General features: G+C 47.7%; 1 protein-coding gene across 2 annotated transcripts in view; it reads right to left on the reverse strand.

Moving 5' to 3' along the window:
• NRG2 (neuregulin 2) overlaps positions 1-11,018 on the reverse strand; it is an 83,753-nt gene extending 72,735 nt beyond the window's left edge. Inside the window, exon 1 of one of the 2 annotated variants that reach the window (XM_021410366.1) lies at positions 10,823-11,018. In XM_021410366.1, coding sequence (XP_021266041.1) covers positions 10,823-10,910 — 88 coding nt within the window. In that variant the 5' untranslated portion in view covers positions 10,911-11,018. The remainder of the gene's footprint in view (positions 1-10,822) is intronic. The other variant, XM_021410367.1, reaches the window with a different exon arrangement.

Here is a 25,284-nt window from a genome sequence, read left to right on the forward strand (position 1 = left end):
GGTCCCCGTCCAACCAAACACTGTCCTTGCAATAGGCACAGTTAAACACTAGCAGCCTTGTACCCACATCACTGGTGGCATCCATCCACCCCCAGGCATGGCACTGGGGACCACAACCATGCCTTCAGCTCAGCAGGCACAGTCCCTCCCAGCCCACCTCCCTCCACCTCTCTGAGGCCAGACCAGAAGCTGAGACAGCGTTTGTGGGTAAGATTTGATAAGAAAGCATTACGGAACATATGAGGTAGGAAGCTTCACGTGGTGGCACATGAGGGCCACAGATGACAGCTAGGATGGCCCATCATGGTGAGGAGCATGTTTGTGGTCTCCAAAGCAAAACACCACACCTACCACCCCACAGTTCCCACAGCACACCGCCCCATAGCTTGGCCAGCTCATGTGAAACGCAAGTGTGACATGGAAGGGCTGCTGACTTGGGGTAATTCATCAAGTTCAGTCCTGGGCTGCTCTAACAGGTTTGGACTCGAGCAGCTAATCCAAGCCCAAACTTTGAGGAAGGGGGACTCCCAACGGAGGGTGCTCTGCAGAGGCTCTCTGTTCAGAGTGGCTTTTTCAGAAGGTACCAAGAAATTCCAGTTAAAGTTCTGCTCTGAACTGGTCGCCCTTTTTCTGAGTAGGCGCCAGCGTCCTCCCTGCTGCCCTTCATCTTCCCCTGACCAGGGTCACTGCCATCAGCACTGGCAACTCATGGACAGTGTGGAGCAGAGCGTCCATGACAGCCTTGGGTTCCTCAGGTTAGTGCAGCTGGTTAACCAAGTCTGCCTGGCAGCACGATAAAAATACCAGCCTGTTTTTCTGCAGAAGAAGAGTGTTTCAGGCAGGAATCTGGTACAGAATAGTTATTTCCCTTTAAATTCACACCCTAGGCCCAGCATGTTTTGCAAGAGCCTCCCTGTGCAGACAAGCCCTGAGGCTCCAATGCAGAAAAACACCCCTGCTGGGGGAAGCACCCAAGCCATGGCAAGGCCAGGGCTCCCAAGATCTACAACGAGGTGGTTGCTAATCTTCACGTGGCACGAGAGAAAGAGAAGGCTCAGGGAAATGTGGTTCTCCATGAGGGTGAGGAATGTGTACCAGAGGCACCCGGTGTCTCTTCTGACCTGCAGAACAGGCCACAAAGGAGTGTAAGGGAAAGGAGGAGAGCACAGACCAGTGCCACACACTCAGCCCAGCTGACTTGGAAATCCTGAATTGTGTCTCTCCTCAAGAAAGTTGATATTAGATTAAATATAATGAGCCATCCATCCAGAAATGTGTTTGAGGTTTGTTATCACCTTTTGATATTTTGAATGTTTAGGCCCCAGAAAGGGTAGATGGTCTTGTTTTGTGCTCTGTGATAAAAAAGGATAAGAGAAATTGGAGATTCCCAGCAAATAAAGCAAGTACAACACCTGGGGCTTTACGGGAAATACCAGATTATCACAGTTCTGGCAATAAAACCAAAACTGTTGGCAGCGCTTCCTATTACTACTGCTTTTTTTTTTTTCTTTCTTTCTAACCCCCCCCAAAATGAACAAGATACCTACCTACCCACCCCTGTAAGAAAACCAGAGCTGCGATGCTCACCATCTCTCTGAAACACTGACACAAAACATCAGCAACACGAAATGTTAAAACACACAAAGTGAGCAATGGCTCTGCTAACACAAGAATTGTCCTTAAAATGGCATGGCCTGCCCACATTTTCTAAATACAGGGTAGGAAAGGAAACCTCTCCAGAAGTACTAATAACTGAAATAACCAAGTGCTTGCGATGGGGACAGAGGTGATTCGATTTCGAAAAGCTGTTATCAACATGTTTCCACTGCTCACCATTTCTTTGCCACCTTGTGCTTTCTGTTAGCCCAGCAGCAGCAGGGAGATGGGACAAGCTCAGCCAGAGAAAGGAACAATTCCCTGAGGTGCGGCCTAGGAAGGACCGATGCAACATCAGCAGCACCGCAGCTGCTTTGGAGCAGATTCAGAAAGACAGTCTCACACCTTGAAGTCTGCCAGCAGAAACATTATTTAGAACGCTAAAGCCTGGGAGGTCTGTGGAAGTGGGGGTGGCATGCCCTGAGGAGTGCCTGCAGCACATGCATGGTCACTGGCAGCATGGACCAGCACCCACTTAGCAAACCAGCTGAGAGAGAGAGGAGTGCTGAAGAGGCAGAAGCATGTGCTGTGATCATAAGGGCTATGCACTAGGGGTGCACACAGCCCAAACTTGTAGCTTGCATTACTGCTGCTGTACCTCCACTGGTATCCAAAAAGCCTGCTGAGGATGTCTTCATGCCATGGCGCTCCTCCCTGACCACAGGGCAGGCACAGTGCTGGCTGGGCAAGGACCATTAGCCCATGGCAACCTTTTTCACTTGACAGCTCTTCTTTGGTTACCAACAAATCTCTTCATCCTCGTGCCTGAAAGTGCATAACTGCAAAGAGAGGAAGCACTCCCTTCTTTCTAAATGGTCACACTAGCTCTTCTGCACAGAAAGGGGATGCCTGGACTCAGCAGGGTGGGCTGGGAAAGACATACAGAAATTGATAATTTGTGCTGCATCCCATCTCCCTAAGAGGAACTTCTTAGGGTTCAGGCTCAGGTTTGGGACAAAGACTTCACACCTGAAGGGGATGGAGGAGATAACAACCAAGACTGTGAGAAATGTTATTTTGCAGAGAGCAGAAGCATTATTATACACACAGTGATTTTGGTATTGAATAATCATTTCATGTAAGATCTGGGATAACTTCTGTTTTGGACTGAATCTTTCTCTCAACCATTTAACTGGCATCTCGGCAATGCCAAGACCTCTTTTTGCGATGCATGTTTTAGCTGTTTCTTACCCAACAACCAGCCAGATCATTTGTTAGCATTCGTTAAAGGTGCCTCTCACGCAAACCCACAGCACAAACACAGAACGCTACATTCATTTATTGACAAATGTGAAGCAAAATACTCTTCCACGCCAAAGTGAAGTTCATCACATTCCTTGTCCTCGCCCTCCAGGCAGAAGCTTGAATGAGCAGATGAGACATGCATGGACTCTGGGAAGGAGACAAACTGCTGCTTGGATAGCAGCAAGCAGGCAGCTTGCAGGAAAAAACGCCTGTGCTGCTCCAGCACCTTGATCTATTGATCCTGGACCTGCTAGCAAGATCTGCTGGACCTGAATTACATTAACACCTCTGTCATTTTTAGGCAGCCAAACTTCACAAGTCAGCCTGCTTTGCACTGTGATGGCGTGTGATGCAGAGCTGTCACTGCTGCACAAGCAGCAGTGCTCATCAGTCATGAAGCGGGCACAGCAGCAGTCCAGATCAGCTCTAAAAGCCTGCTGGCCAACAAACCCTGGCCTTGCATTGCCAGCTCTCTAGCCAGAAGGGTGTGATGTGCGGGCAGCTGTAGCCACTGGAGTGTCTCCAAGCCTCTCCCTCCATCAGTATTCCTCTCTCTTGCAATTCACACAATGGAAGTGAGGCAGGTGATGTTTGTGTTTGCCTTTTTTTTTTTTTTTTTTATCATTATAGCGTGGCTGAGCTGAGCCTTCTGGCCTCAAGACATCAGCAAGTTAGCATGTGCGTGGCTAAAGCTGGGCACCTAACTGTGCCAGCAGCCAGAAGATCTCTCCATGCCTGTGCCCAAACTGAGCATTCCTCTCTGCCAGCCCTGCCCCACTTGCTGGGGCTTGGAAACAGGCACAAGAGAACACAGAGAAGGGCATCTGAACACCCATGCAGTGCAGGCGGGGGGACGTGGCTAGGTTCAGGGGAACAGGCAGCGCCTTTGCCTCAGCTTCCTGGCCAGTTTTCTCCCAAGAGCATCAGTCCTCTGCTGGGACCTGGTCTGACTCCCCACCTGGGCAACACCTGGTGCTCTGAACAGACTCCTCATACCCACACCTGTGCATTGCCCCTCCTGGTGTAAAACCAGTTTGCTACCAGAGCCAATCCTTGCAGGCTCAGCACCTGCAGAGCTTTTTGGCTGCTCAGGCTAGCAGCATAGAAGGCCTTTGCCCAAAGTGAAAGTTGATAATTTGCCAGCTTGGACTAATCTCAGCCCATTTGAAGCATTGAAACCCCACTGCTGGGGTCAGAGCAGGAAGGGCAAAGAGATGAGGCAGCCATGATGCAGAGAGCAGCCACTGCTGCTGCTGGAAGCATTGCTGTCCTCTGCCTGATCTCTGAACTGGGGGCAGAAAAACCTTTAGCAGCTTGGCCAGGGAAGTTCAGACCAGCAAAAAGAAAGACAGTCCCTGTCCCTCGAGCCTTGCTCCAGGAATGCTTAAGTCAAGTCAAGTGGTGGGAAGCAGCTTCAACGCAAACAGCTTTTTTGGTGTGTTCTGAAGCAGAGACATAGCGGCCGAGTGGGGGAATTCTGCCAGTGGCTTCACTGGAGAAAGGAGAGTGCAGAAGGCACACAAGGAGCAACAGGATCTGCTGAGGCAGTCTGCTAGCCAAAATTGTGTATTTCCCTTTCCCTGCCCCAGGAGAGCTGGAGCACATCAGGAACTAGGGGACCCTCACAAAGTGCCATGGACTTCAAAGCAGAATGGAGAATTCCCCTGAGCACAAACACGTGTACGCAGGCACACTGACACAGTTTTGGAGTTGAAATAAAGTCACAGCCTTCAAACTGAAAAGCTGTTGAAAGCAGGAGGGTCAGACACTCAGATGGTAGATATCACACGTGGAGCACAATGCCAGAGGACCTGAGTGACAGAAACATCTGTTGAGAACCCGGCTGGTGGATCTTAACCTGACTTTACCTTCAAATTAAGCAAAAGTGAAAATTCTGACACCAAAAAGAGGTTTCTTCCGAACACCAGTGAATGACCTTTAAGGGTCCCTTCCAACTCAAACAATTCTATGGTTCTATGTAGGAAATCTGCTTGGAATTTACTGAATGCTATTTTAAATTTAAAAAAAAAAAAAAAAACCAAAAACACTTAAGCACCCAACTTTAGTGTAGACTTAAGATAAAGTTTCACTGCTTCCCTGAAGAACACCTTTCTGCCCAACCCGTACTTTTGTGGCTGTCTGCCTTTTTCTGAGCTGCCAGCCAAGACATCTCAGGCTCAGAGGGGGAATGCAGCTCCCTTCCACTCCCACTCACCACCAGACAGGAGAATCCAGCCAGATAAGCTGGGCTTTGACTTCCACATAGAGTAAAAAAGTTAAGGGCATTGTAACGATAAGCCAAGCTGTAAAGCAACTCCAGGACCACTGGCTCCTCAGAAATATGATCATCACCATTACTGCATGGAGATGAGCCTTGTGTAGGTTACAGCTCTTCTCTGCAAAGCATCCCTCCTCCCTCACATTGAGTTCTCACCTTCCAGACATGCCCAAACTAAAATCCTGCATAAGGGCTGCTAGCTGAGTCTGCCAAGCCTAATTACCGGAGTTATTAATTACCTAAATGTTTAATTCTTACCATGATTACATGTATTTGTTGTTACAATTTGGCATAGCTCAAAAATGCAGCACCACGACACTGCCCTTGTCAGAGGGGAGACAAGCCCAGGTCACCTCGGTTCATAACGCAGCGCTCTGCCCAGAGCACAGCGTGGGTGCTGGGAGCAGTGGCGTGGCCAGGAAGCCATGCACGTCCTGCACCACTCAGGATGCTCTCAAGAGGTGGTGAGGAAGCAGCTGTGACATGTAGGCCCAGTGACAGCTTCCCTCTTGGACTTGTCCATGTTTCCCAGTCATGCAGGTTTCGTTATCCTGGCCCAGACAGGAGGTCAGTGCAACAGGTGATGTGTGCCTGAACTCTGAGCCTTCATCCTCCCAAACTACCTCTGCTGCCAGCACATCTCTCCCCTCCTGCTGCTGGGTGACGTCCATGCAGGCTGAACTGCCCCCAGGCTGGCAGGAGCTTGGTGCTTGACACAGCACCAAGCAAACTTCTGGGTGAGCCAGGAGATACGGGAAGCTCCTCCCCAGCTTCGCACCCCCCTCCAGCCTCATCCTCAGGGACATGAGCTGGAGCTATCCCAAAGGAAAGCACCAGGTTATCTCGCTATTCACTGCTCACTGGCCTCTGCCCGGAGCACAGCACACAGTGAACAGCCAGCCCTTACTGGGAATTCATAGACCAGCAACTTCTCAGCCAAAGGAACCAGCCCAGATTTATGGTCCTAGTCACGAACTGCAAGCTCAGCTGCTCCTGGACTCCAAGTTTCCTTCTGAAAACACTGCATTTTTCATTGAATTTTATTTCCAGAAGAAAACAAGCATACCCAAGCAAGAGCCAGATATGATCCACATCCTCCTCATTTGTTGCTTACTGCAAAAGCATGGCCTTCAGAGCAAAGCACCCAGGCACTGCAACAGGCACAGGGTCCTATGGTCCCCCACTGAATACTCCTCATGTACTTGAGAGCATCCATGAGGAGGGGTCAGAGGAAGAAGAGGTTCTTTTCCCCTTCGCTCACTGCCTCTGGAGTTTATGCAGCAGAAGTGGGATGCAGATCCACATGTTTACCGTGCCCTACTCTTGGAGTGCTACAGACCCATTAAGGTTCAGGGCTGAGCTGAGATGGGAGATGGGAGTCACACTCTGAGCAGGAGGCTGGCAGTCCCAATGCAAGAGGAAGGATCATGGCAGCACGGCTTCCCTCTAGCTGCTTTGCAGCTGGAACCTATCACCCTTAACAAAGGCAGGAGAATGAGCAGAGGGCATGACCTCAAAGGGCAGCAGCCAGGCTGCACTCAGCTCTTCTCCAGATGTTCCCCCTCTCAACAGAGACTGCCTTTCCACCTCCAAACAGGGATTGAAAAGAGTATGCCCAGGGCTCTGATTCACAAGCTTTTGGATCCATAGAGGGTTTTTTTTTTTTTTTTACTAGCACACCACTCTGCTCCATTCTGCCCCTCTGCCGGGTGATCCCAGCCCTCTAGTCTGGATGAATGGAGAGCAGGGTCTGCACAAATAGATAAAGGGTCATTCTCAGCCCCACTGGGTGTTTCTCCCATAGCCTTACTCTTTGGCACTGTGAGACACAGACAGCAGAGGAACAGAGCCACTTTCTCATTTACCAATCCATTTTGCAGGGATGGCTGGCTTCAACCAAAAAAAGACCAGAAAGCAGCTGGGTGAAATAACCTCTTACTTTACCCCAGTATGAATCACTGGAGCCTGTGAGTCAGAGCCCCTCTGTTCCCAAAGCTCTGCAAGTTACTGCACGCTTACTGATCCGTGGTAACTGGCCACATGCATACTCACAGCCGTACAGCAAATGGCAACAGCAACCCATTAGCTTTGCCAGTGGAAATGCTTGAGTGGCAAGATGCATGCGGCCAGATCCTGCAGCACAGCTGACATCTGGCACCTTGTATGGCTGAGTGTTTACAGAAAACAAAACTGCTACTGTAGGATATCCGCTGTGGGTTATTCCTCTTGTAAACAAACCTTTTGGTTAATCTTTCTATGAACTCCTTGGAACGGGAATCTTTCCTACAAACAGAAGACAAGAACAAATGAAGAGTGTTCATCCTGCAACATGGACAGAGCTCACAGAGGTACCGTAACCAGAGCAAAGCAATCATTTTGGTTGCAGTCCTGTTGAGTAACTCTGATAGAATGAACTTCCAACACAAAGCCTGCTCTGCCATCTGCAAGGGACCTCCCATCCTTGCAGAGTTCCGTGTTAGCATGGCAGAGTTTTGGAGCACCCCAGGCTGGCAGGCACCTGCTTGTGCTGCCATGCAGCCACTGGCTCCTTGTCAGGGGGCCCTTCCTCCGTGAGACCCCTGGAATTTCAATCACAACACCCTCCCACGTTTCTACCAAGTCCCGGCTCATCTGAGAACTGAGGTCAGGCTGGTTCCTGCTGAAACACAAGACTGTCTGCAGAGACTCTTCACCTGTTCTCCGAGTAGTTTTCCAGTACTAATTTTGCCATGGGCAGTTCAACACAGCGGTACAATTCCTGTGTTGCTGCCCTTATTAGCACTGACAAACAACAAGAACCCGATGCACACGCAATGTTTTCCTCACCACCAAGTCAAAATAAGAGAGAATGCCTGGAATTGCTGGGGAATTTAACCAACCAGATGCTTAACATTTCTCTGGTCTTTTCTCCCCAAGCCGCCTCACAGAAGTACAGATGAAACACAGGCTGCGCCCAGCCTCACAGCCCTTCACCTTCTGATGTGCTGCTCACTTACCCTGCTGTCAAGGCTGGTGCACTGGCCTCCTGCTCTACTGCCAAAGCTCCAGTGTTTGCTCCCCTGTTCTGAGCTTTTCCACTGGCACTGGTCGGTTTGGCCCAGTTCTCCAAAGCATACCTCAGATCTTCAGGGTGTGCTTTCTACCTGTGGGACGCAGTCTGTCTATCCTTTGATGTAAGCCACAAACATCTGAAAGAGAGATCCCGATGGTGCTTCTTCATAGGTGGACACCATCTCCCTCTGGAGGCCTCCAAGGGCTGTTCCACTAACTACATCTGGAGCCAAGGCACTCAGTTTGCAACTGTTTCATGACTAGACACATAAAAATATGAATTTAGGTTAAAGATTGCCCATGGAAGAAAATCTTCCATCCTATCATCCCCTGAATCTCCTCTGCCCTGGCAATCTGAAATGCATGCTCCTGTCTGTGTCACCTGAGTCTGATTAAGCATTTTGTAGGTTCCTCTTCTACCTCCTGGTTTGAGAGGGCTCAGCATGCTCCATTTGCATGGAAATACTATAACTTGGGGGGGAAAAAAAAAAAAAAAAAAGAGAACAGCAGTTCCCCTTTCAGTGCCATGCCAGTTGCTTGATTTGTGCCAGCCCTGGGCTCTTACATCAGCCCAAGTGTGCCAGAAAAGCAGTCAGAGGCCCAGCCACAATCTGAAAAAAATAGAGTCCGTGGGATACTCAGCTGCCTGGAATATCTACATAGTGGGATTGGATCATGGCATCTGCTCAGAAGTGTATTGAGTGAGGAAATCTTCTCCTTTAAAAGTCCTCTTGGGAAACCATCACCACAGTGCCCCTTAGACCATGTGGGAAAAGCGGCCCATGATGAGAAAAGGTGTTCACAGTTTCCACCAATCCCAACCAACCCAAATCAAAGTGGGATTTGGCTGAGAAACACCACAGGCAACCTACCATCTTCCTCTGATGACTCTACGGAGCAAACAATGGGCAACCTCTGCAGCAATACAAGGCAATGAGTGGACTGCATGTAAGTAATCTAGTTAGTAATAGATGCAGTAATGTACTCATGCTGTGTAAGTCTAACCCAGAACCTTTATTTTCTTTGGTTGAAGTACAGAAAGGATCACCACAATCATCTCTGATTCCACTCTGGAATCCACATTGGCAGAGATGCAGCAGGGCCCAGCTGTGGCCCCACAGGCCCAAGGCCAATCCCAAGCAGTGCCATCCTCACTGCCCAGCTGTGCCCAATCCACTCAGTCCCCAGCCCCTCCATCTTGCTCCCAGTAGAGGAGATGCCCACAGTACAGGCAATTCCCATTCCATCCATGCTCATAAGAGGCAGGACCATCCTGCCGACAGCTGTGAGGCAGCCCCTGCTCCTGCACGTTGCAGAACCCCCTGGGTAGATCCAGCCATCATCAAGCAGCTGCTTTCTCTGCTTGGTGCTTCTGAGCTCTCCATCGCAAAGCTATCCCAAAAGACTCCTCCCAAATTCCACAGAAGCAGCCGAGTTCTGATGTCATAAGCAGGAGACCTTGTTTCAGGTCAGCCTGCCACAGCATCAGTGCCCACTGCTGTCCTGGCAGATCAGGGCAAAGCTGCAGAAAAGCCCATGCCCAGGGCACAGCAGGGTGCTGAACAGAGCTCTGTGCTCACAGTAATGGAATGAATAAGGGTACGGGCACCTCCTGCCAGCAGTGATGCTGGTGTGAAGCCGAAGCAATCACACAGTGTCATGGCAGCAGGACCAAGCACAGAGCTGCGAACTGTCTGACAGATTGCTCCAGGACCCGGTCCGGCTTGTAACCTCTCCTAATGCTGATAAAATACAAAGTCCTGACAGAGCTGCTGCTCTGCCCAAATACACTGCCAGATAAACTACAGATAAGAAACAGCCAGGGATAATCCCTCCCTGATACCAAGACAGAGAATGAAATACCACTGTGCAGCATTACCATCAAATCTCCTGTATCTCTCCAAGACAGTTCTCACGTTTCTCCAGCTTCCACTCCCCATTTACTCAGGAATCAAACATTATCAGTTAAAGGCAATCTAAACATTTTATCTTAGCAACATCTTAAGTATTGCCTTGCTCATTCAGTAAGGACCAGTCAGATCTTCTCCGAAGAACAGCTCCATTTTGCTAATAAGGATATCAGCAGAGTGAAGGCTTATCATCCACATGTCTTTATCTGCAACTTAATGCAGTTACCTCAAAAAGTGAGACTATGACTTAAATTAGATCTGTAAGAGAGTTGGTCTGTCTCAAGGAGCAGTCCCTATGATCGCCCAGAATAGTGGCTTTTGATATTTACCTCAAGAACAAGCAAGGAAACAACCCATCAAGCATCAAAACACAGCACACTGTAACCCCCCAGAGAATGAGCACAACACCCCTCAATTACATAGTGCCGTGGCAGGAGCTGAATTTAAAGAATACATTGCCCTGAATTCTTGGGGCTTTTAAAATTAAATAAGCAGAGAAGCTCAAGAAGAAAGCAGACCTGTAAGAGCATGTAATATGAATGAGATGCAGAGATTTGCACACTTGCCTGACAAACACTCCCTATCATTTGCACCAGTTCATGCAACCCACAAGTACTTTCCTGCTGACTGTCTTGCTTCTCTCTTCTTCCTTTAAGTAAAATTTGTTAAAAATGGGAAGTACCTTTTCCTGGATCAGGTTCTCTTTCCCCTTTTTTCCCTTCTTTGTTCTTTTTGCTCTTTCCTTTCCCCTTTTTCTTGCTCTCGGACATTCTGCACAAGTGTTTACAGTCTCAGGAAAAGACAGTCCACACCAGATCTATATGCCCCACAACTGCTACTCCAAATGTTACTTGCCAGCTGCAACTTCCGACTGTTCTTATATTGTTTCTGACACAGACAACACCCACCACTGGGTGGAGAAGCAGAACTTTAACTGTTTGCTCACTGCTCCCAGTTATCTGGAAAGATGCACTGGGTTGCAGTGGGAGGGCCAGGGGAGCAGTGCTACAGGATGGGAGCAGCCCTCCTGCGAGTGTCGTGGACACATTAATTTCAGAGGTGTTTTGCCACTGCTGACTCTGCCTCTGACTGCAGAAAAGTTCTGAACAGCTTCTGGAATACTGCAGAAATGAGTGTTTGGGGCAACTTCCGAGGTTCAGACCTCAGTGATCAGTGAGAAGCAGTGAGGTCCAAGGGAAACGCTAGAGGCTTGCAACCCATTCTCATTCTGCTTCAACCCAGCAGAGGGATTATGTTCTCCTTTCTCCTCATATTGCTGGTCCCACCATAAATCAGAGCAACTTCACCTGGCCTTGCATCCAGCTCTTTGCTGTCCCAGTAGGTCTTTCTAAAAGGTAGCAATAGCTGGAGAGATCCTTACCTGCATTTCTTGTATCTGTCCTCCCTCTCTGGGAGCTCTAGGTGGCTGATTAAGCCCATGCTTCATCTGCTTCGGGGCGAACGAGGCCCTTCTCCACAGGTCCAACGTGATGAGTGACAGACCAATCCCCATCTGTAGGGCAGGCTGTGCTGACATCACCCCAAAAGTCCATTGGGATCCCCAGCTGGAAAGCCCCAATCAAATCGCTCCCAGATGCTGCTAACGGCTTCAAAGGGCCAAAGCAACATGAGCCACAAGGCACCGGGTAGCAGAGTCAATCTGGTTAACCATGAATCAAATCCCGTTCCACAGGTGTGAGTAAAGCATATCATCCAGAGAAGCACTCCCTCCTGATGCACAGACATCAAGCAATGAAGGAGCTATCAGCCCCCTCAGGATCTTCCCCAGTGGTTAAACGCCCTCATTGTTAGAAATGTTTGCCTGCTTTGAAGTAGAATATCTGGCTTCACTGTCCAACCATTGTCTCTTACTCTGTTTTCTCCTCTAGATTAAAAACCCCTTCAGCAGTTGGTATATTCTCCCATGGAAGTACTTACACACTGTAATCAAGTTATCCCTCAATCTTATTTTTGATAAGCTAAACAGATGAAGCTATTTTCCATTGCTTGCTGTACAGCTGTTTCTCCAGCTCAGGGATCATATCTGTGGCTATCCCATTTTGCAATATCCTACTTAAGCAAAGAACACAAAAAAACAGGCACTATTCCATTGTCTTTTGTGTACAGAGGCAAAAACAGAGGCAAATCTCTGTTGCCACCCCTTCCCAGCCACTTGAACACCTTCAGGCACCACATTTACAAGGAAATCTGTTCTGTCATGTTTCTATTACTGCTCCCACCATGTCTCGGCTCTGAAGGACATAGTTCCCATGCTCTCTAGCCAGGATGAATTTCCTGCTCCTTCACAGCACCTCACTCTGTGGCAAAGCTTCATTTCATCCAAAAGCAGCCAGTGCATCAGCCACTCACATCCCGCTTCTTTCTTCCCACTGCTGCTTGAAACACCATCAGTCTCCATGTCACCTTGCTAATTTCACCATCAGTGACCTCATGTTCTCCTCCAGCTGGCTGGTGACAATGATCTCACCAGAAACACGGCACAGAACAGAGACTGCCTGCCAGAAATGGCTTTTTGGTACATGCTAGTTGAACTTCTTTTCCTGCATGCGAGATACATTTGAAAACTTACAACATTCACTTTCCATTATTTTCCAGTTGGAATGTAGGACATAACCACACTGAATAAATTATACACAGTGTTATGAGAAGCTGACAGGTATATGTAAGAGAGTGCCTAAGGAAACTTGCTTTGAACTCTCAGATAAAAGCTACCAAGCCTGCTGGTTTGGAGTTTGAGCCTAATATACATTGGTTAACATCCTCTGTGGAGTTTTGGTCAGAGGACAGTAGCCCACCATATGGCTTCTTTCCAAATGCAGAATAATAGTGATGACCTGATAGTATCTTCTAAGTCACTACAAATGCCAGTTTTCTTATGTTTATTTCACTAATTGACTTGTAATCATACTCCACATTACCAATATATTTCTAAAACCTCTTAATTCTGTAGCTGTGCCTGAGAGGCAATTTCCCTCCTGATGTTTATAGGTTGCCTTCCATATACCATAGTTCCAGATGCACATGTATTTCTACCTGTTTTTCTCTTTTCTAAATTTGTTTGTGTTTATTGGTTCCAGTTGCTGCTTTCATTGCTACCAAGCTAGAAGGGTTATTAGCCAAACGTTGGCCTTTTTCTTGACTCAGAAATCTCAACTGCCTTGGCAGGTACTCAATGAGTTCCCAGTTCTTACTCACATTTTCCTGTGAATGTTTAATACCCAATCCATTTCGTTCAGTTTTCCTCAGCCTTGGGAAATCCATTTATTTGAATGCTCAGGAGTGTCTTATATATATTTATGTTGAGGAGCCTCCTCTGCTAGCCCACATGAATGAAACCCCATCATGGTCACTGTCCCCACATCAACCACCAGTGATTAATTCAGCCATCACAGTAAATAAGCCAGCACTCATCAGACATAATAAGGCCCAAACAGTGTTCTCTTGCTTCAGTATGACAACTTAGCGTTAGATCCTAGCGCAGAGTTTTGAGAGACTGTGATGTTTTACTGCTTTACTGTAGGACTCTTGCTAGCATGTTTCCTTCTCTCCTTTCTTTTCTTCTGTAATTTTATTTTCCTCTTGAAATATCATTCACCACAGGTTCCAGTTAAAGGCACTAAGCCTGTGTTTTCTTGGTATCATCTTTACAAACGCTTCTGATTGGGGGAGGTTTGTTAAGGTTAACAACTGCAGCAAAGATGCGCTTCTTTTTTTTCTCCCTCTTCTTTCAAATTAATGAATAATCAGGGGTTTTCTGTCACTGAACAGTGCTCAGAGGGTGAAGCTACCCGCAGCAATGCACAGCACAGCTGCAGCAACAGAAGATGAAAGTGCCGAAGTCCAAGAAGCAGAGGTGGAATTGCGTGGCTTGGCACCACTGTCCTAAGCACCCTGGAACATAGGATGGGGAAAAACACCACCAGCAACACCCAATGAGGATAGTTTTGTACTTTGGCAGTGATCACAGCCTCACCTGTGGCATACAAGGAACATTATATGCATAACAGTTTTTGTCTTGGCAGGTGCACATCTTGTATATCTTGTTATCTTATCCAGCAGGCTGGCCTCTGTCCCAGGGCAGGGATCCACCCCTCTAGATCCAGCTTTAGCATCACAGATGTATGGAATACGCTCTCTCCTGAACGATCCTGACACATTAACATATGGACTAAACCCAGCAAGCAACTTCAATCCTCATGTGAATATGCTTACATAATAAAACCGACAAATCAGAAAGGTATTTCAGTCTTGCTGTCCCAAGTGTCTCATCTGACAGTTTGCAAGTGCCTTAATGGCTGTACTTGAATACTTCGTTCGAAAATAGCATTTAGTGTTTCTTTTTTTTAAACAGTGGAGAGTTACAACCCAAAACACTATCAACATGTATTTATTTCCTAGTCTTTACAACTCCTCTACAACGTTAAGGTTAAGAAGCAGGAGGCATGTAATTATACAAAAGATTGAGCCGTACCGTAAGCGCAGCTGATTCTCACATGAAATCCAGCATACCGACTTTGCAACACACTGCCACACTGCGAGCAGCAGTGAGTTTACCAGGCAAAACGTCCTTATCTTCATTATAATTTGCCTATATGCCAACCTAATAAGTCTGGACTCCGTAATGATCCCCAGGAGGGCAGAACCAGGTGAAAGAGAACCTCCCTACCTCTTCCCCCACACAGCATCCATTGCAGTCAGCAGCTGTAAAATGACTTCTTCAAACAGAAATCCCAGCTCAGCTCAGTGGAGAACGGAGTCCGCAGCTAAGAGTCACGCTGCTGCATTGCATTCTGCCTTCTTTTCCGGGAGGATATAAGGCACCACTCCCAATGCAGAACAGCAGTGTGCTCTCCAGGGGAAAACAGCGTAGCTTGCAACAGCAAGGTCTGCCTGGAAAAAAAATAATTAATACAACAGCCCCTTGCCGGATGGAGATTAAAAAAAAAAAGGCAACAAATAGCTAACCCATCTGTGCGATTGCTGAATCCCAGCCAGCAAGCCCACTCCAACTCCTCCAGTCTCCAAATTTCAGAAGCAAAGGCAGGCGCACACGCTCTACAAGCTTCTGGGACTGTATTTATGGCAGCAGTCTTGGGAGCACAATGACCCATTTTAAATCGGAGCATTCTCTAAAGCTCTTGGTATTGGCTTAACTCTGCTCTCACTGCTATCACCAGGAGGTGGCCATCATCTTCAGGGGAACCTCTGTGCCTCATTACCTGGTCCATCCTGGAACTGCCATCTCCCATTTAACAGTGCAGTTGACACAAAATTGGTGGTAGCCAGAAATACTTTCTAGAGAAGTAGAAATAAGGAAAGGTGCTGGAGGACCATACCTGTCAGCATCCCTTTGCCTTATCAAGGCAATACGCTGGACACTGTTTCTGCATTACCCTGTTCTTACAAAACACTGCAGGCTTGACAGAAAAACGATGGCATCATGAAAGCAGCAAAGCTAAAGCTCCTGACCCACCTCGAGCCGGAGGGGTAGTTGTTTGGAGACATACAAAATCCTTCCAGCAGGATCTCTGAAGCAAACCTATTGGAAAGCAGCACAGCTTCCCTGAGGTTCAGACAGCACCTCCAGCACCACAGTCAAAATCAAACCCCAGGGTTTTCTACTCCAATCAAGCCTCTGGTGCCAGAAGGAAGGCTGTTGGCACTGGCTGCATCATCAGCTCAACAAAAGCTGTGCTACAGCTTTGTCTGCTGGAATCTATTTTTAAATGAAAAATATTGTCCTTTTTGCACCTCTTGCTGCCATATCTCGTGTTGCCATTCAGGTAAAAGGGAAACCACACAGCAAGAACAGCTATTTATTTCTTCACTAAAGGCACAGACAAATTCCATCTGAACATCACCTGATGCCTCTCCATTGCACAAATGGTATTTTGCCACATTGATGCTGCCCAACCCATCCTTACCCCCACTGCACTGCAAACGGCACTGGAATTGCACAGCTCTTGCAGATGATGGATAGAGACCGTACCCAGCCAGTCACGGCTGGATATTTCACATTGCATCTTCTTTTCCTTTTCATGATTGAGGAATGAAATCCTCATCCTGAGATGATTTATCACATAGCGCTTATGTTTTATAATCACGCACATTTTTGCTCACAAAAATTAGTGAGTGTTATCAACTCATTAAAACCTGGCTGTATTTGCCTCCATAAGCAAACAGGATGAAAGCAAAGCCAGTGCTGACTCGTGTCCCGAAGATGGCCTCTTCCACTCCCACCATGCTCAGCAAGCCTGCCTAGTCACTGCTGGCTTAGGTAAGCCTAGCCTCTGTTTTGAAGCTTTGTGTGAAGGCCTGACATGGGGCAGACAGCACTTCCCCGCAGGAGATGGCTGCTGGGAGCACCTCTGTGGAGTGCCTCACCACAGCCTGAAACATCTGGGGGACCCGACCCAGCAGCAGCCAGTCTGGCCTCTGTGCTTTACCCTGCTGACACTCCAAATGACTGCGGGCGCCCACCAGAGCCATGGGGGGCACCAGCGCTGAGCCTGTACATGGGCTTCACCCATTCCTTGGAAGCAGCAGTGCCAAGGGCTTACATCTTCCTTCTCGTCATGATGCCTCTGCAATCAATAGCAATTTTCACATGAAACCAATGAGCAGGGCCTCCTGCAGGCATAGTTCAGTTCTAAGTCTTTCAAGTATGTCTGGCCAGAAAGGGCCAGGAGGTTTAGGGGAAAATTCTACACATTCTTATGTTCTCATTTTCTCTGGGTGCAACTCTGCTGAAGTGCTGAAGGTCCCAGCAGGTTACAGCCTCCTATAAAGAAATCAGAAAGTTGCTTTTAGGAATGTTTACACTGAAGTGATAGCATGGAGCTTCCCCTCCTCAGCCCTTTGCCTGTGCACTGAGTTGGTCTCACACTGGAGAAATGGAAGCAGATGCAGTGCCCCTGGATACATGCGCTCTGCAGTGACTGTGTCCATAGCTCATCTGAGTGGATTCAAGTGATCTGCTGCCACCCGTTGCGCCAGGTCCATGCATGACATAAGGAAGTCTACAGGAGGTTCTGCTGACATGTGATGTGCTAACCTGTGTATCCTGATTCATCATGCATATATGCATTAGCTCCTCAACCCTACCACCTAAAGGCTGCTGCCCAAAGCCAGGAGATGCTCTACAAAAGTAGGTGTGTCCAAGCCATAGCCACATGGCCAAAGAGGGAAAAGGCACATCTGATGTGTTCGTTCTCCCATTCAGAGGCAACTGGGATAGGAGAAAGGCAGGATGGGAAAAACTGAGGTCCTCTGGAACAAGAACAATCAAAAGCTGCTCTTGTAGCTTCTAGAGATATGATCTTGGGCAAGAGGCTGTATGTGGGGCATCTCGGGAGGGAAAATGCTCACAAGACTCCATGAAGCAGGGGATGTCCAGCCTCCTCTCAGGATGGCTTCTGCTTCACTCTGATCCTGTGCCAATACCAGAAAGTGCCTGTGCAAAGCCCTACCAGTGCCATACCCACCGAGTCTTACTACTTTGAAAGGCTCTGCAAGGACACTGTCTGTAATACCTAAGCTCTGCTTTACAGAACATTGTTTAATAAAGCAATTAAAGATTACATCTCTATCTGACTGAAAGCATTCTTGCCTAGAAACATCTTCTAGAACCTCACAAGACCAAGAGAAGCAGATACAGCATCACTGACTGCAGTGCTGTGGAGAGCACAACCAGACAGTTGAGTACATTATGCAGGGCAGGTGCTGTTCTGTGTTGTATTTACCTGGTTAAAATGTACCTGAAGAAACAGAATGATTGGATCTGCCACATTTAATTCAGTGGAGGAGAAAAAACCAAACGCTTCATCATGGAGTCCTTTTAGGGAGGGCAGTGCTGATGACATCACCATCCCATGCCGAGGCAACACTAGAGAACATGTTCCCTTGAGCAGGGTCTGCTGGCACCAGCACCATGGCCATCTGCACCATTACATGCTTTCTTTGACCAGCGGTCAGCAACACAGAAGGGCCACAGCTGCCAGCTGGGCTCTCATGCTCCAGCAAGAGAAATGGGCATCTGGGGTGTCTGCTGTTGGCTCTGCCCATGGGAGAAAAGAGAGGGAGCTAAGTCAACCACAAGAATAGCTGCACTATCTCCCTGGACAGGAATCAGAGAAGACAGGTGATGCTCAGTGCAGAAGGCTGGCCTCAGAGGGGACTCCTCCAGGCTGAGTGGGGAAGAGAGTGAGGAAGGGATTGCTGGTGCTTTCCAGAAAGTACTCAGCATGAAAAGACACTGACAACTCATCCAGATAAGGCTTAGGCAGCCCTCCATCCCACCGGGACTTCATGGGAGCACTGAGGACTCAGAAAAGTAAGTCTGCACCTGCTTGGGGCTGTCCTAGGATCAGCTCAATGCAGAGAGTGTTTTCTTTGCATAACATCTCTAAACCAGAGGAGAAAAGCCTCAGGAATGGTTCATGAATTCACGGCAGGGAATATGGAGCAGCAAATCCATGTTATTATTTTTATTCTCAACAAGCTGTCTCTTGGATAGGCGTAAGGGCACAAAGCACAAGAGGAGCCATCTCCGTGCATTGATTGCCCTTCTCTTCTCATAGCTATTCCAGATATTTGGCCCCACCAGGCCAAAGGGAGGCTTCCTGCCTTCACCAGCCCACTCACCTCTCTCTGCCTTAGGTCAACACCAATTCATCTCTGCCTTGGTCATAAATCCAGAGACAAGGCCGCAGCTGATCCAAGGAGATGCCACCTACTGCCACCTTCACCAGCAGATACCTGGGAGCAGAGAGATCAGCACTGCTTGGTATTACAGTCTGCTGCTGAGCTTGTAATCTGCTCACACAGCCAGGGCTCTCTCGGAATTACTGCTTCCCAAACAGCTCCTTCTCATTACATAATTCTGCCTATAATTGTTCTTGCCCAAAGGTAATAGCTGCATTTCTCGCAGATTTAAAACTGAGCTTATCCTTTTCTGCTCACTGTCAAAACTCTCCATCTCATCTTTTATTATCTTCTCTCCCAGGCATTTGCAATGCTCTTTTGAGATCCCAACATGGGACTTTTCCACCCCATTCCCTCTGTGTTGCCATCAGCACGACACATAGCAAAGCAGAGGCCATTCGCCTGGGCATCATCTCCCCTTTTGCCCTTGCCAGACGAGAGCTCATTGTGGCCACTCCTCCCTCCCTCAATCCTCTTCCCATATTGCAAGCTATTCCAGCTAATCGGTGCTCCAGTCTCCAGCAAGGTCTACGCCACACCACAACACACTGCGAAGGGTTATCCGCTGTCTTCCCCAGTCCACTAATTGTGTAATTATGCAGAAATGGCCTGTCTGGTACAATCTATTTCTCATACTCCCCTGTGGTGCTTGTTGCTTACAATGCTCATTATTTCTCTAAGTATTTGCAGACCTTCACCCTCCATCATATTTCCACAAATTGCATTTCTATTAACAAGGGAACAATTCCTGAAGTCCTGGCAAATATTGTATTCATTTTCTCAACAGCTCCCTTCTTTCTGGTCAGGAGCAGATCTAGCACTGTCTCCAGGCTGGCTCACACTCCCCTGCTGTCTCCCTTCAGCAAAGGTGCCTTTGCTCTGGAACCTCTCCCATCCAATTTGCTCATCTGTCAGACTCATGGTACTGCTCAGGGCCTCTGCATGACAGCACGGAGTGCTGTGCTGTCCCATTGCCAGCTGCCTGCAGGGTCCATGCACTCGCTCTGTGCCACGGGTACGCACTGCTAGCTCTCTGCAACACAGTCCAGCCCACAAGGAGGAGATCACAGGATTTCTGCCTGGTGCCAGACTCATCTGCCTGTGCAATTAAACACCAACCAAAGCCTGTTCTTCAGACTCAGCTTCCTACCACAAGCATGCACAAGGTCCTGAGCTCAGAGCACTCCCACTCTGAAGAGAAGGAGCCTTTGCACATTAGGACACAAATGCTGTCCCCTGCTTTCATCTGGCTGATGTAGCAGGGCAGGACAAGCTACAGCAGGCCTGGATGAGCCCAGCACCAGACTTTGCTAGAATGGACCTTCTGAACTACAGCAAGGCTGATGGCCAAAAATCTGACTGGAGATCCCGGTATGCTTCTAGGCGGCACAGAAAGGACAAGTAGTAGATGTGTGCCACTGTTTTCTGGGGACAGGGCATTGGAACCACTGAGGACTAAGGGAACTCTCCAAGCCTGCAGCTCCTCCAGGGTTGTGCTGTCAGGGAGCAATGCCTGCAGGAGGCCAGGACAGGCTGATGTAAGTCAGCACTGCTCTTGGAGGGCAGTGGGTCACAGAGGATGGCCAATAGCCAAAAATTCAACATGACAGGAGATATCCAGGCCCTGAAAAGTGGGATTTCACGGAGTTTCCCTCCTAACAGACAAGAGAAATCAAAGGAACGCCGAGGAAGCCACAAAATGACTTCTTAAAAATTAACAGCCTTTCCTAGCGGCAACAGTGCCACAGGCAGGAGTGGGAGCCTCACACCAAGCAGCTGACTTCTGGAGTAGAGTCAGACACAGTCAAGAGCAGAGGTACAATATGTTTCAGCATATCCCTCAAGTGAGACTTTTTTCCTCAAATGAAATTTCAAGGGAGGCCATATGAGATCACCAAAGGCCCAGTGCAAATCTGCAATAACACTTGGCATCCTTTTGGGCAGGTACACCAAACAAATTACCTCCCCAACAGCAAATACTGCCAAAAGAAGCTACCCCTCTTCTGTTGTAGCAAATACAAATACAAATCCTCAATGTCAACAGAGAGTTGAAAGAATATTTAGGATAGGCAAAAGGATTCTTTGGCTTGTTGGTAATAGTTGAGTTGGTCTTTGGTTTTGGTTCATTTGCTCAGTTCCAAAACTTTCCTGGGATATCTTTGCCCGTAGTTACCCTCTCTGCCCTTTCCCAGCACTGAATTTTCAATTTCTCTTCAACTTGCTGCTACTTTTCGCTCAGTTTTTCCTTCCCAAGCTCCAAGCAGCCAGTGCTATGACACCCGTATCCCAAGCATGCACCAAGGCCCATGACTGACCCATCCATGCAGTTAGGAACCAAAATGTCTTTGCAGAAGAGCTGGGTAGGACTGGACAAGGTAAAGCCAACACATACCTGCCAGAAGTGCACCCACACTGAGAAGGAGCCTCAGTAATGCCTCAGTTATCTCTGGACTCTTGAGGTCCCACCACGGTTCACTGGCAAGCCTCATCCAGAGCAAGCCAAGTGATGCCCCAGCACATAGAGATGAAAGTCTGCTTTCATGCAGAGGGCAAACTTGCCTTGCAATCTGCTCCACTCCTTCGTTTCATGTTCCCCACCCAACATGCCCCATATGCTTCCACTCCTGCACCAAACACAACCTCCTTAACTTAGAGGAACAGCCCAACAGCACCTTGTGCATCACAGCTCACAAGAGGATCAGTAGAGCGTACCAGAGCAGGGGTGGTTATGCCATGGACAGGCTCCAACCAGCCTAGGTGGTCAGTTGCAAATGATGTATTATGTATTTTCCTCTCCACTATCCACAGTGCCCATGTAACCTAGACTTCTCACTCACCACAGAGCTATGCAGCAGCACATGCTGCATCTTCAGTTATCTTCCCTTACAATCAATAATCCAGGCAAGGGGCTCAAAAGAGACTGCAGGGACCTTTATGAAAGAATAAAATGGAATTTACTCCAGAAATGGATGCTCTGGGCAGTCTTGACTATCAGTGATAGTCAGAGGAAATTTATGTCAGGCTTAATTTCCAGTTTTAATTCCCAGTTCAGCTTTTGACTTATTTACCTTCTGTCTCAGACACAGCACAGTAAGAAAAGAATTTTTACAACTGATCATGTTAATAGACCTAGTGTGTTGGTCTAAGCTTCACACGGGGATATCTCTGGCATAGTAGTCCACAAGAGAATTAAAATGTTCATATAAAATCTAATTCTAACCATCTTTCTCCTTGATATTTCTGAAAGGGGTTCAACTGTGGGAGGCCTGGTGGTCTCTATTTTATTAGGTCTAGACATGTCATAAAGCAGTTTCTGCTTTCACTGGCTTCTTCACTGTTACCCCAGAGTTGATAAGACTTCAAAAAGGAGAAGAATACGCTGAAAAAAAACCCAAACACTTTGACACCATTTGGTCAGCTCAGCTGTAGATCTCAGCAGAGAGTTAATGGAGGAGAATGAACATGCTGCTCAGTCAGACAGGACTTCTCCATCCATTAATGACAGACCAACTGCTTTTGTAACTACCCCCTGCAGATATTAAGGCTGAGAAAAATCCTTCTCATAGCAAACCACAACAAGAAGAGGGTTTTTTTTCTGGAATGCCATGTCAATTAGCAGCATGAGCTTCTTGAAACTTGTTTGAAAGCAGCCATATCTTAGGCTTCTCAGACTACGAGACAAGTCAGAGATACACCTGGTTGAATTATACACTGCAAACAAATTCACTGGAGAACTTAACATTTCCTCCTGTTTGTTTCTTAGCTGATCTTAGCAGCTAAAGATTACAAATAGATTTATAAACATCTGCTGAATAGTTTATATGAAGAAATGTCAGGCTCTGACGCAGGCCATGTGCGATGATCTGCATTATGTCCACACGGCAATCAAAGATACAGTCGTCGCAGTCACGCACGGAGCCCTGTAGGCTTTTATCTGACTAGCACAGGTAAGCACATAAGCAGAGAGAGAACTTAGGGCAAGCTAGAAGCCCCACTACATAAAATGCATCTGCTTTTGCACTCTGTGCAGGAGACTCACACTGACTCCCCTGCAGCTACCATCTTCATATATTATGACTTGCACTTTAGAATGTCTCCTGTTCTGTGTGTCCAAGTGGTTGTCAAAGCAAGTCACAAGCCCCAGCAGTCCGCCTAACTACCAAGTACAGTTCCTTCAATGATAACCTATGACCCTAGTAGACCTAATGCTCAAGAAATTTGAGTCACAAAATTGCTCGGCAGCCTTTGTCAGCCTTTGCTGACAAGCAGGCTCAGACCAAGGCTTCATGAGCACTGCAGCAAAACAAGCTGACTGACCTGCCTGCTTAAGCTCCCTTGGCCTCACTCAGCCCCAGGGGCAGTTTGATGGCAGAGGTCCCTGGCCGTACACCTCCCTGAGTGTAACTCAACTTGAAGTAAGCAGGAGAGAGTAAGCAAGAGAAGAGGGCCAGACTTTCAAGTGAAAGTCTACAATCCAGGCTGGATTCAAGTGCCCCAGCAGTGCACAAGTCATGCATCAGTATTGTTGGGGACCTTACTCTGGCACACAGGAGATTAAGAGGGCACAGGGCAATATTTACATCATCCCTTTCTGTAGTGCTAGAATTCCCCTACCCAGATGACAGAGACTCTTCTCTGCCTCAAAGACTTCTATTAAATCAAATCAATGTAGACAGAAATGAGTATCTCTGTCTATAACTCATGCAGGCAGACACAGCAGAATTTCTGTCAAAATAACTTTTTGATCCCATACATTCCCTCCCACTTTTAGGGCAAAATTCTACCCCCAATCAGAGCATTTGTTTTAGGACCTTGCCTGCAATTCTTCGGTCTAACGTAATGAAGTGTTTTTTCTGCCTTCAGTGCCATAATGAAAGGATAATGACCTTCCCTGGCAATCATTCAGCCCTGAATAATTTGATCCATAAGCAATGGAAATGCTTGTCCCATCTGCCTCTGTTTAGAGCATGGCCAAGATGTTCTGCTTCTCTTCTTAGCTAAGGCTTGAAACTTAGAGTGACCCCACCACTCAGCCCTGTCCTTTGAGTTCCCCAAAGGTAAACTGGTAATCCTAAATGCAAATTCAGCGCAGATGACTAAGTTAGTAATGCCCATAAATAACTCGAGGCCCCATCCTGCTCTGAGACATCACATGTCACTCAAAGAGTGGGGTCCTGCGTGTTCCGTCAGTGTCCCAAATGCCATATGTAATTCCCACAGTTCGGAGGCGCGGGATGACAGCTCAGGGTGGTCCCTCTCCTTGGGCTCTTTCAGTTTCATGCATCAGAGCAGAGTCCATAGAGCCAGACAGACCAGCCCTTGCAGCCACTGTGGCATTCCCCACCCTACATTCAGGAATGTCTGACAAGCAATCTGTCTCCCACTTGCCCTGTTCTTGGAGAAATCACCAGCCCTTCCTGCCTGTCATGTTCTGTGTCGGCCTTTGCTGCTTCTGGGACAGGGTAACTGGGACACAGCCCAGATCTCAGGGCCCTCATGAGGTCTACTTCATATAGGACTTGTGCTTCCCAACTGAATTTTGTGCAGTAGAGGTTTTGTGTAGGTTTGCTTTGCACTATCACTTCTATACCTTGAATCGTGACAGTCCCTGTCACAGATAACTGATATGACACACAGCATGGCAGCTGGGAACTCACAGGGAAGTCAAAAGATGATGAGTCTCCTCAAGCCATGTGAGTTCTGCATCACCCCAGCTGGCCAAGGTGGTGAGCAGAGTCACTGCAATGTCCACATTGGCCATTCCAAAGTACAAGTCAACCCACTTCAGAGCCATGTCATCTTTCAGAAATATTTGTCTCACTTGCCTATAGAAAGAGTGAAGGATACAGCCTTCATGGCAAAACTAAGTACCTGACCACTGCCTCTAAAACAGAGTTAGGGTTAGAGGCAGAGCTCACCACTCATGTAATTTTGCAAGCAATACCATGACCGTTTTTTAATATTCAATCCAGTGATGATCACACCTGAGGTTGTACCAGTGTGATGTGAAGGATGAACAGGCTTGGGTTAAGAAGCCTCTTTGCCTGCTACTCTTCTCTAGCTCCCAGAAGGAAACATCTTTAGAAAAAGGAGGCATGGGAATCCTCTTCCATTATTTATTTGCATGTCCCATGCTTCTCTGGGAACTACTGGACTCTCACCCACCTAGAAACACCAGTCACTTGGCAGCTCTTGATGTGCTGTGTATTAGTCCCCTTCTATAGGACAAGGCTGGACAGTGCAACTTACAGAGATTTTCATACACATTTTTTAATTGCTAGCTGGGTTTTTTAGCTGTCCAGACAAAAGTGTAACAGGTCAACTTCATGCTGAGAAGTCACATCTCTGAATGGCTCACCTCTGCTGAAGACCTGGTCATGACTTCTGCACATACCTGTGTTCCAGTGGGTAGGCATAAAT

The sequence above is a fragment of the Numida meleagris genome, chromosome 12, assembly GCF_002078875.1.
Source record: "Numida meleagris isolate 19003 breed g44 Domestic line chromosome 12, NumMel1.0, whole genome shotgun sequence".
In the NCBI taxonomy this organism is placed as follows: Eukaryota; Metazoa; Chordata; class Aves; order Galliformes; family Numididae; genus Numida; species Numida meleagris.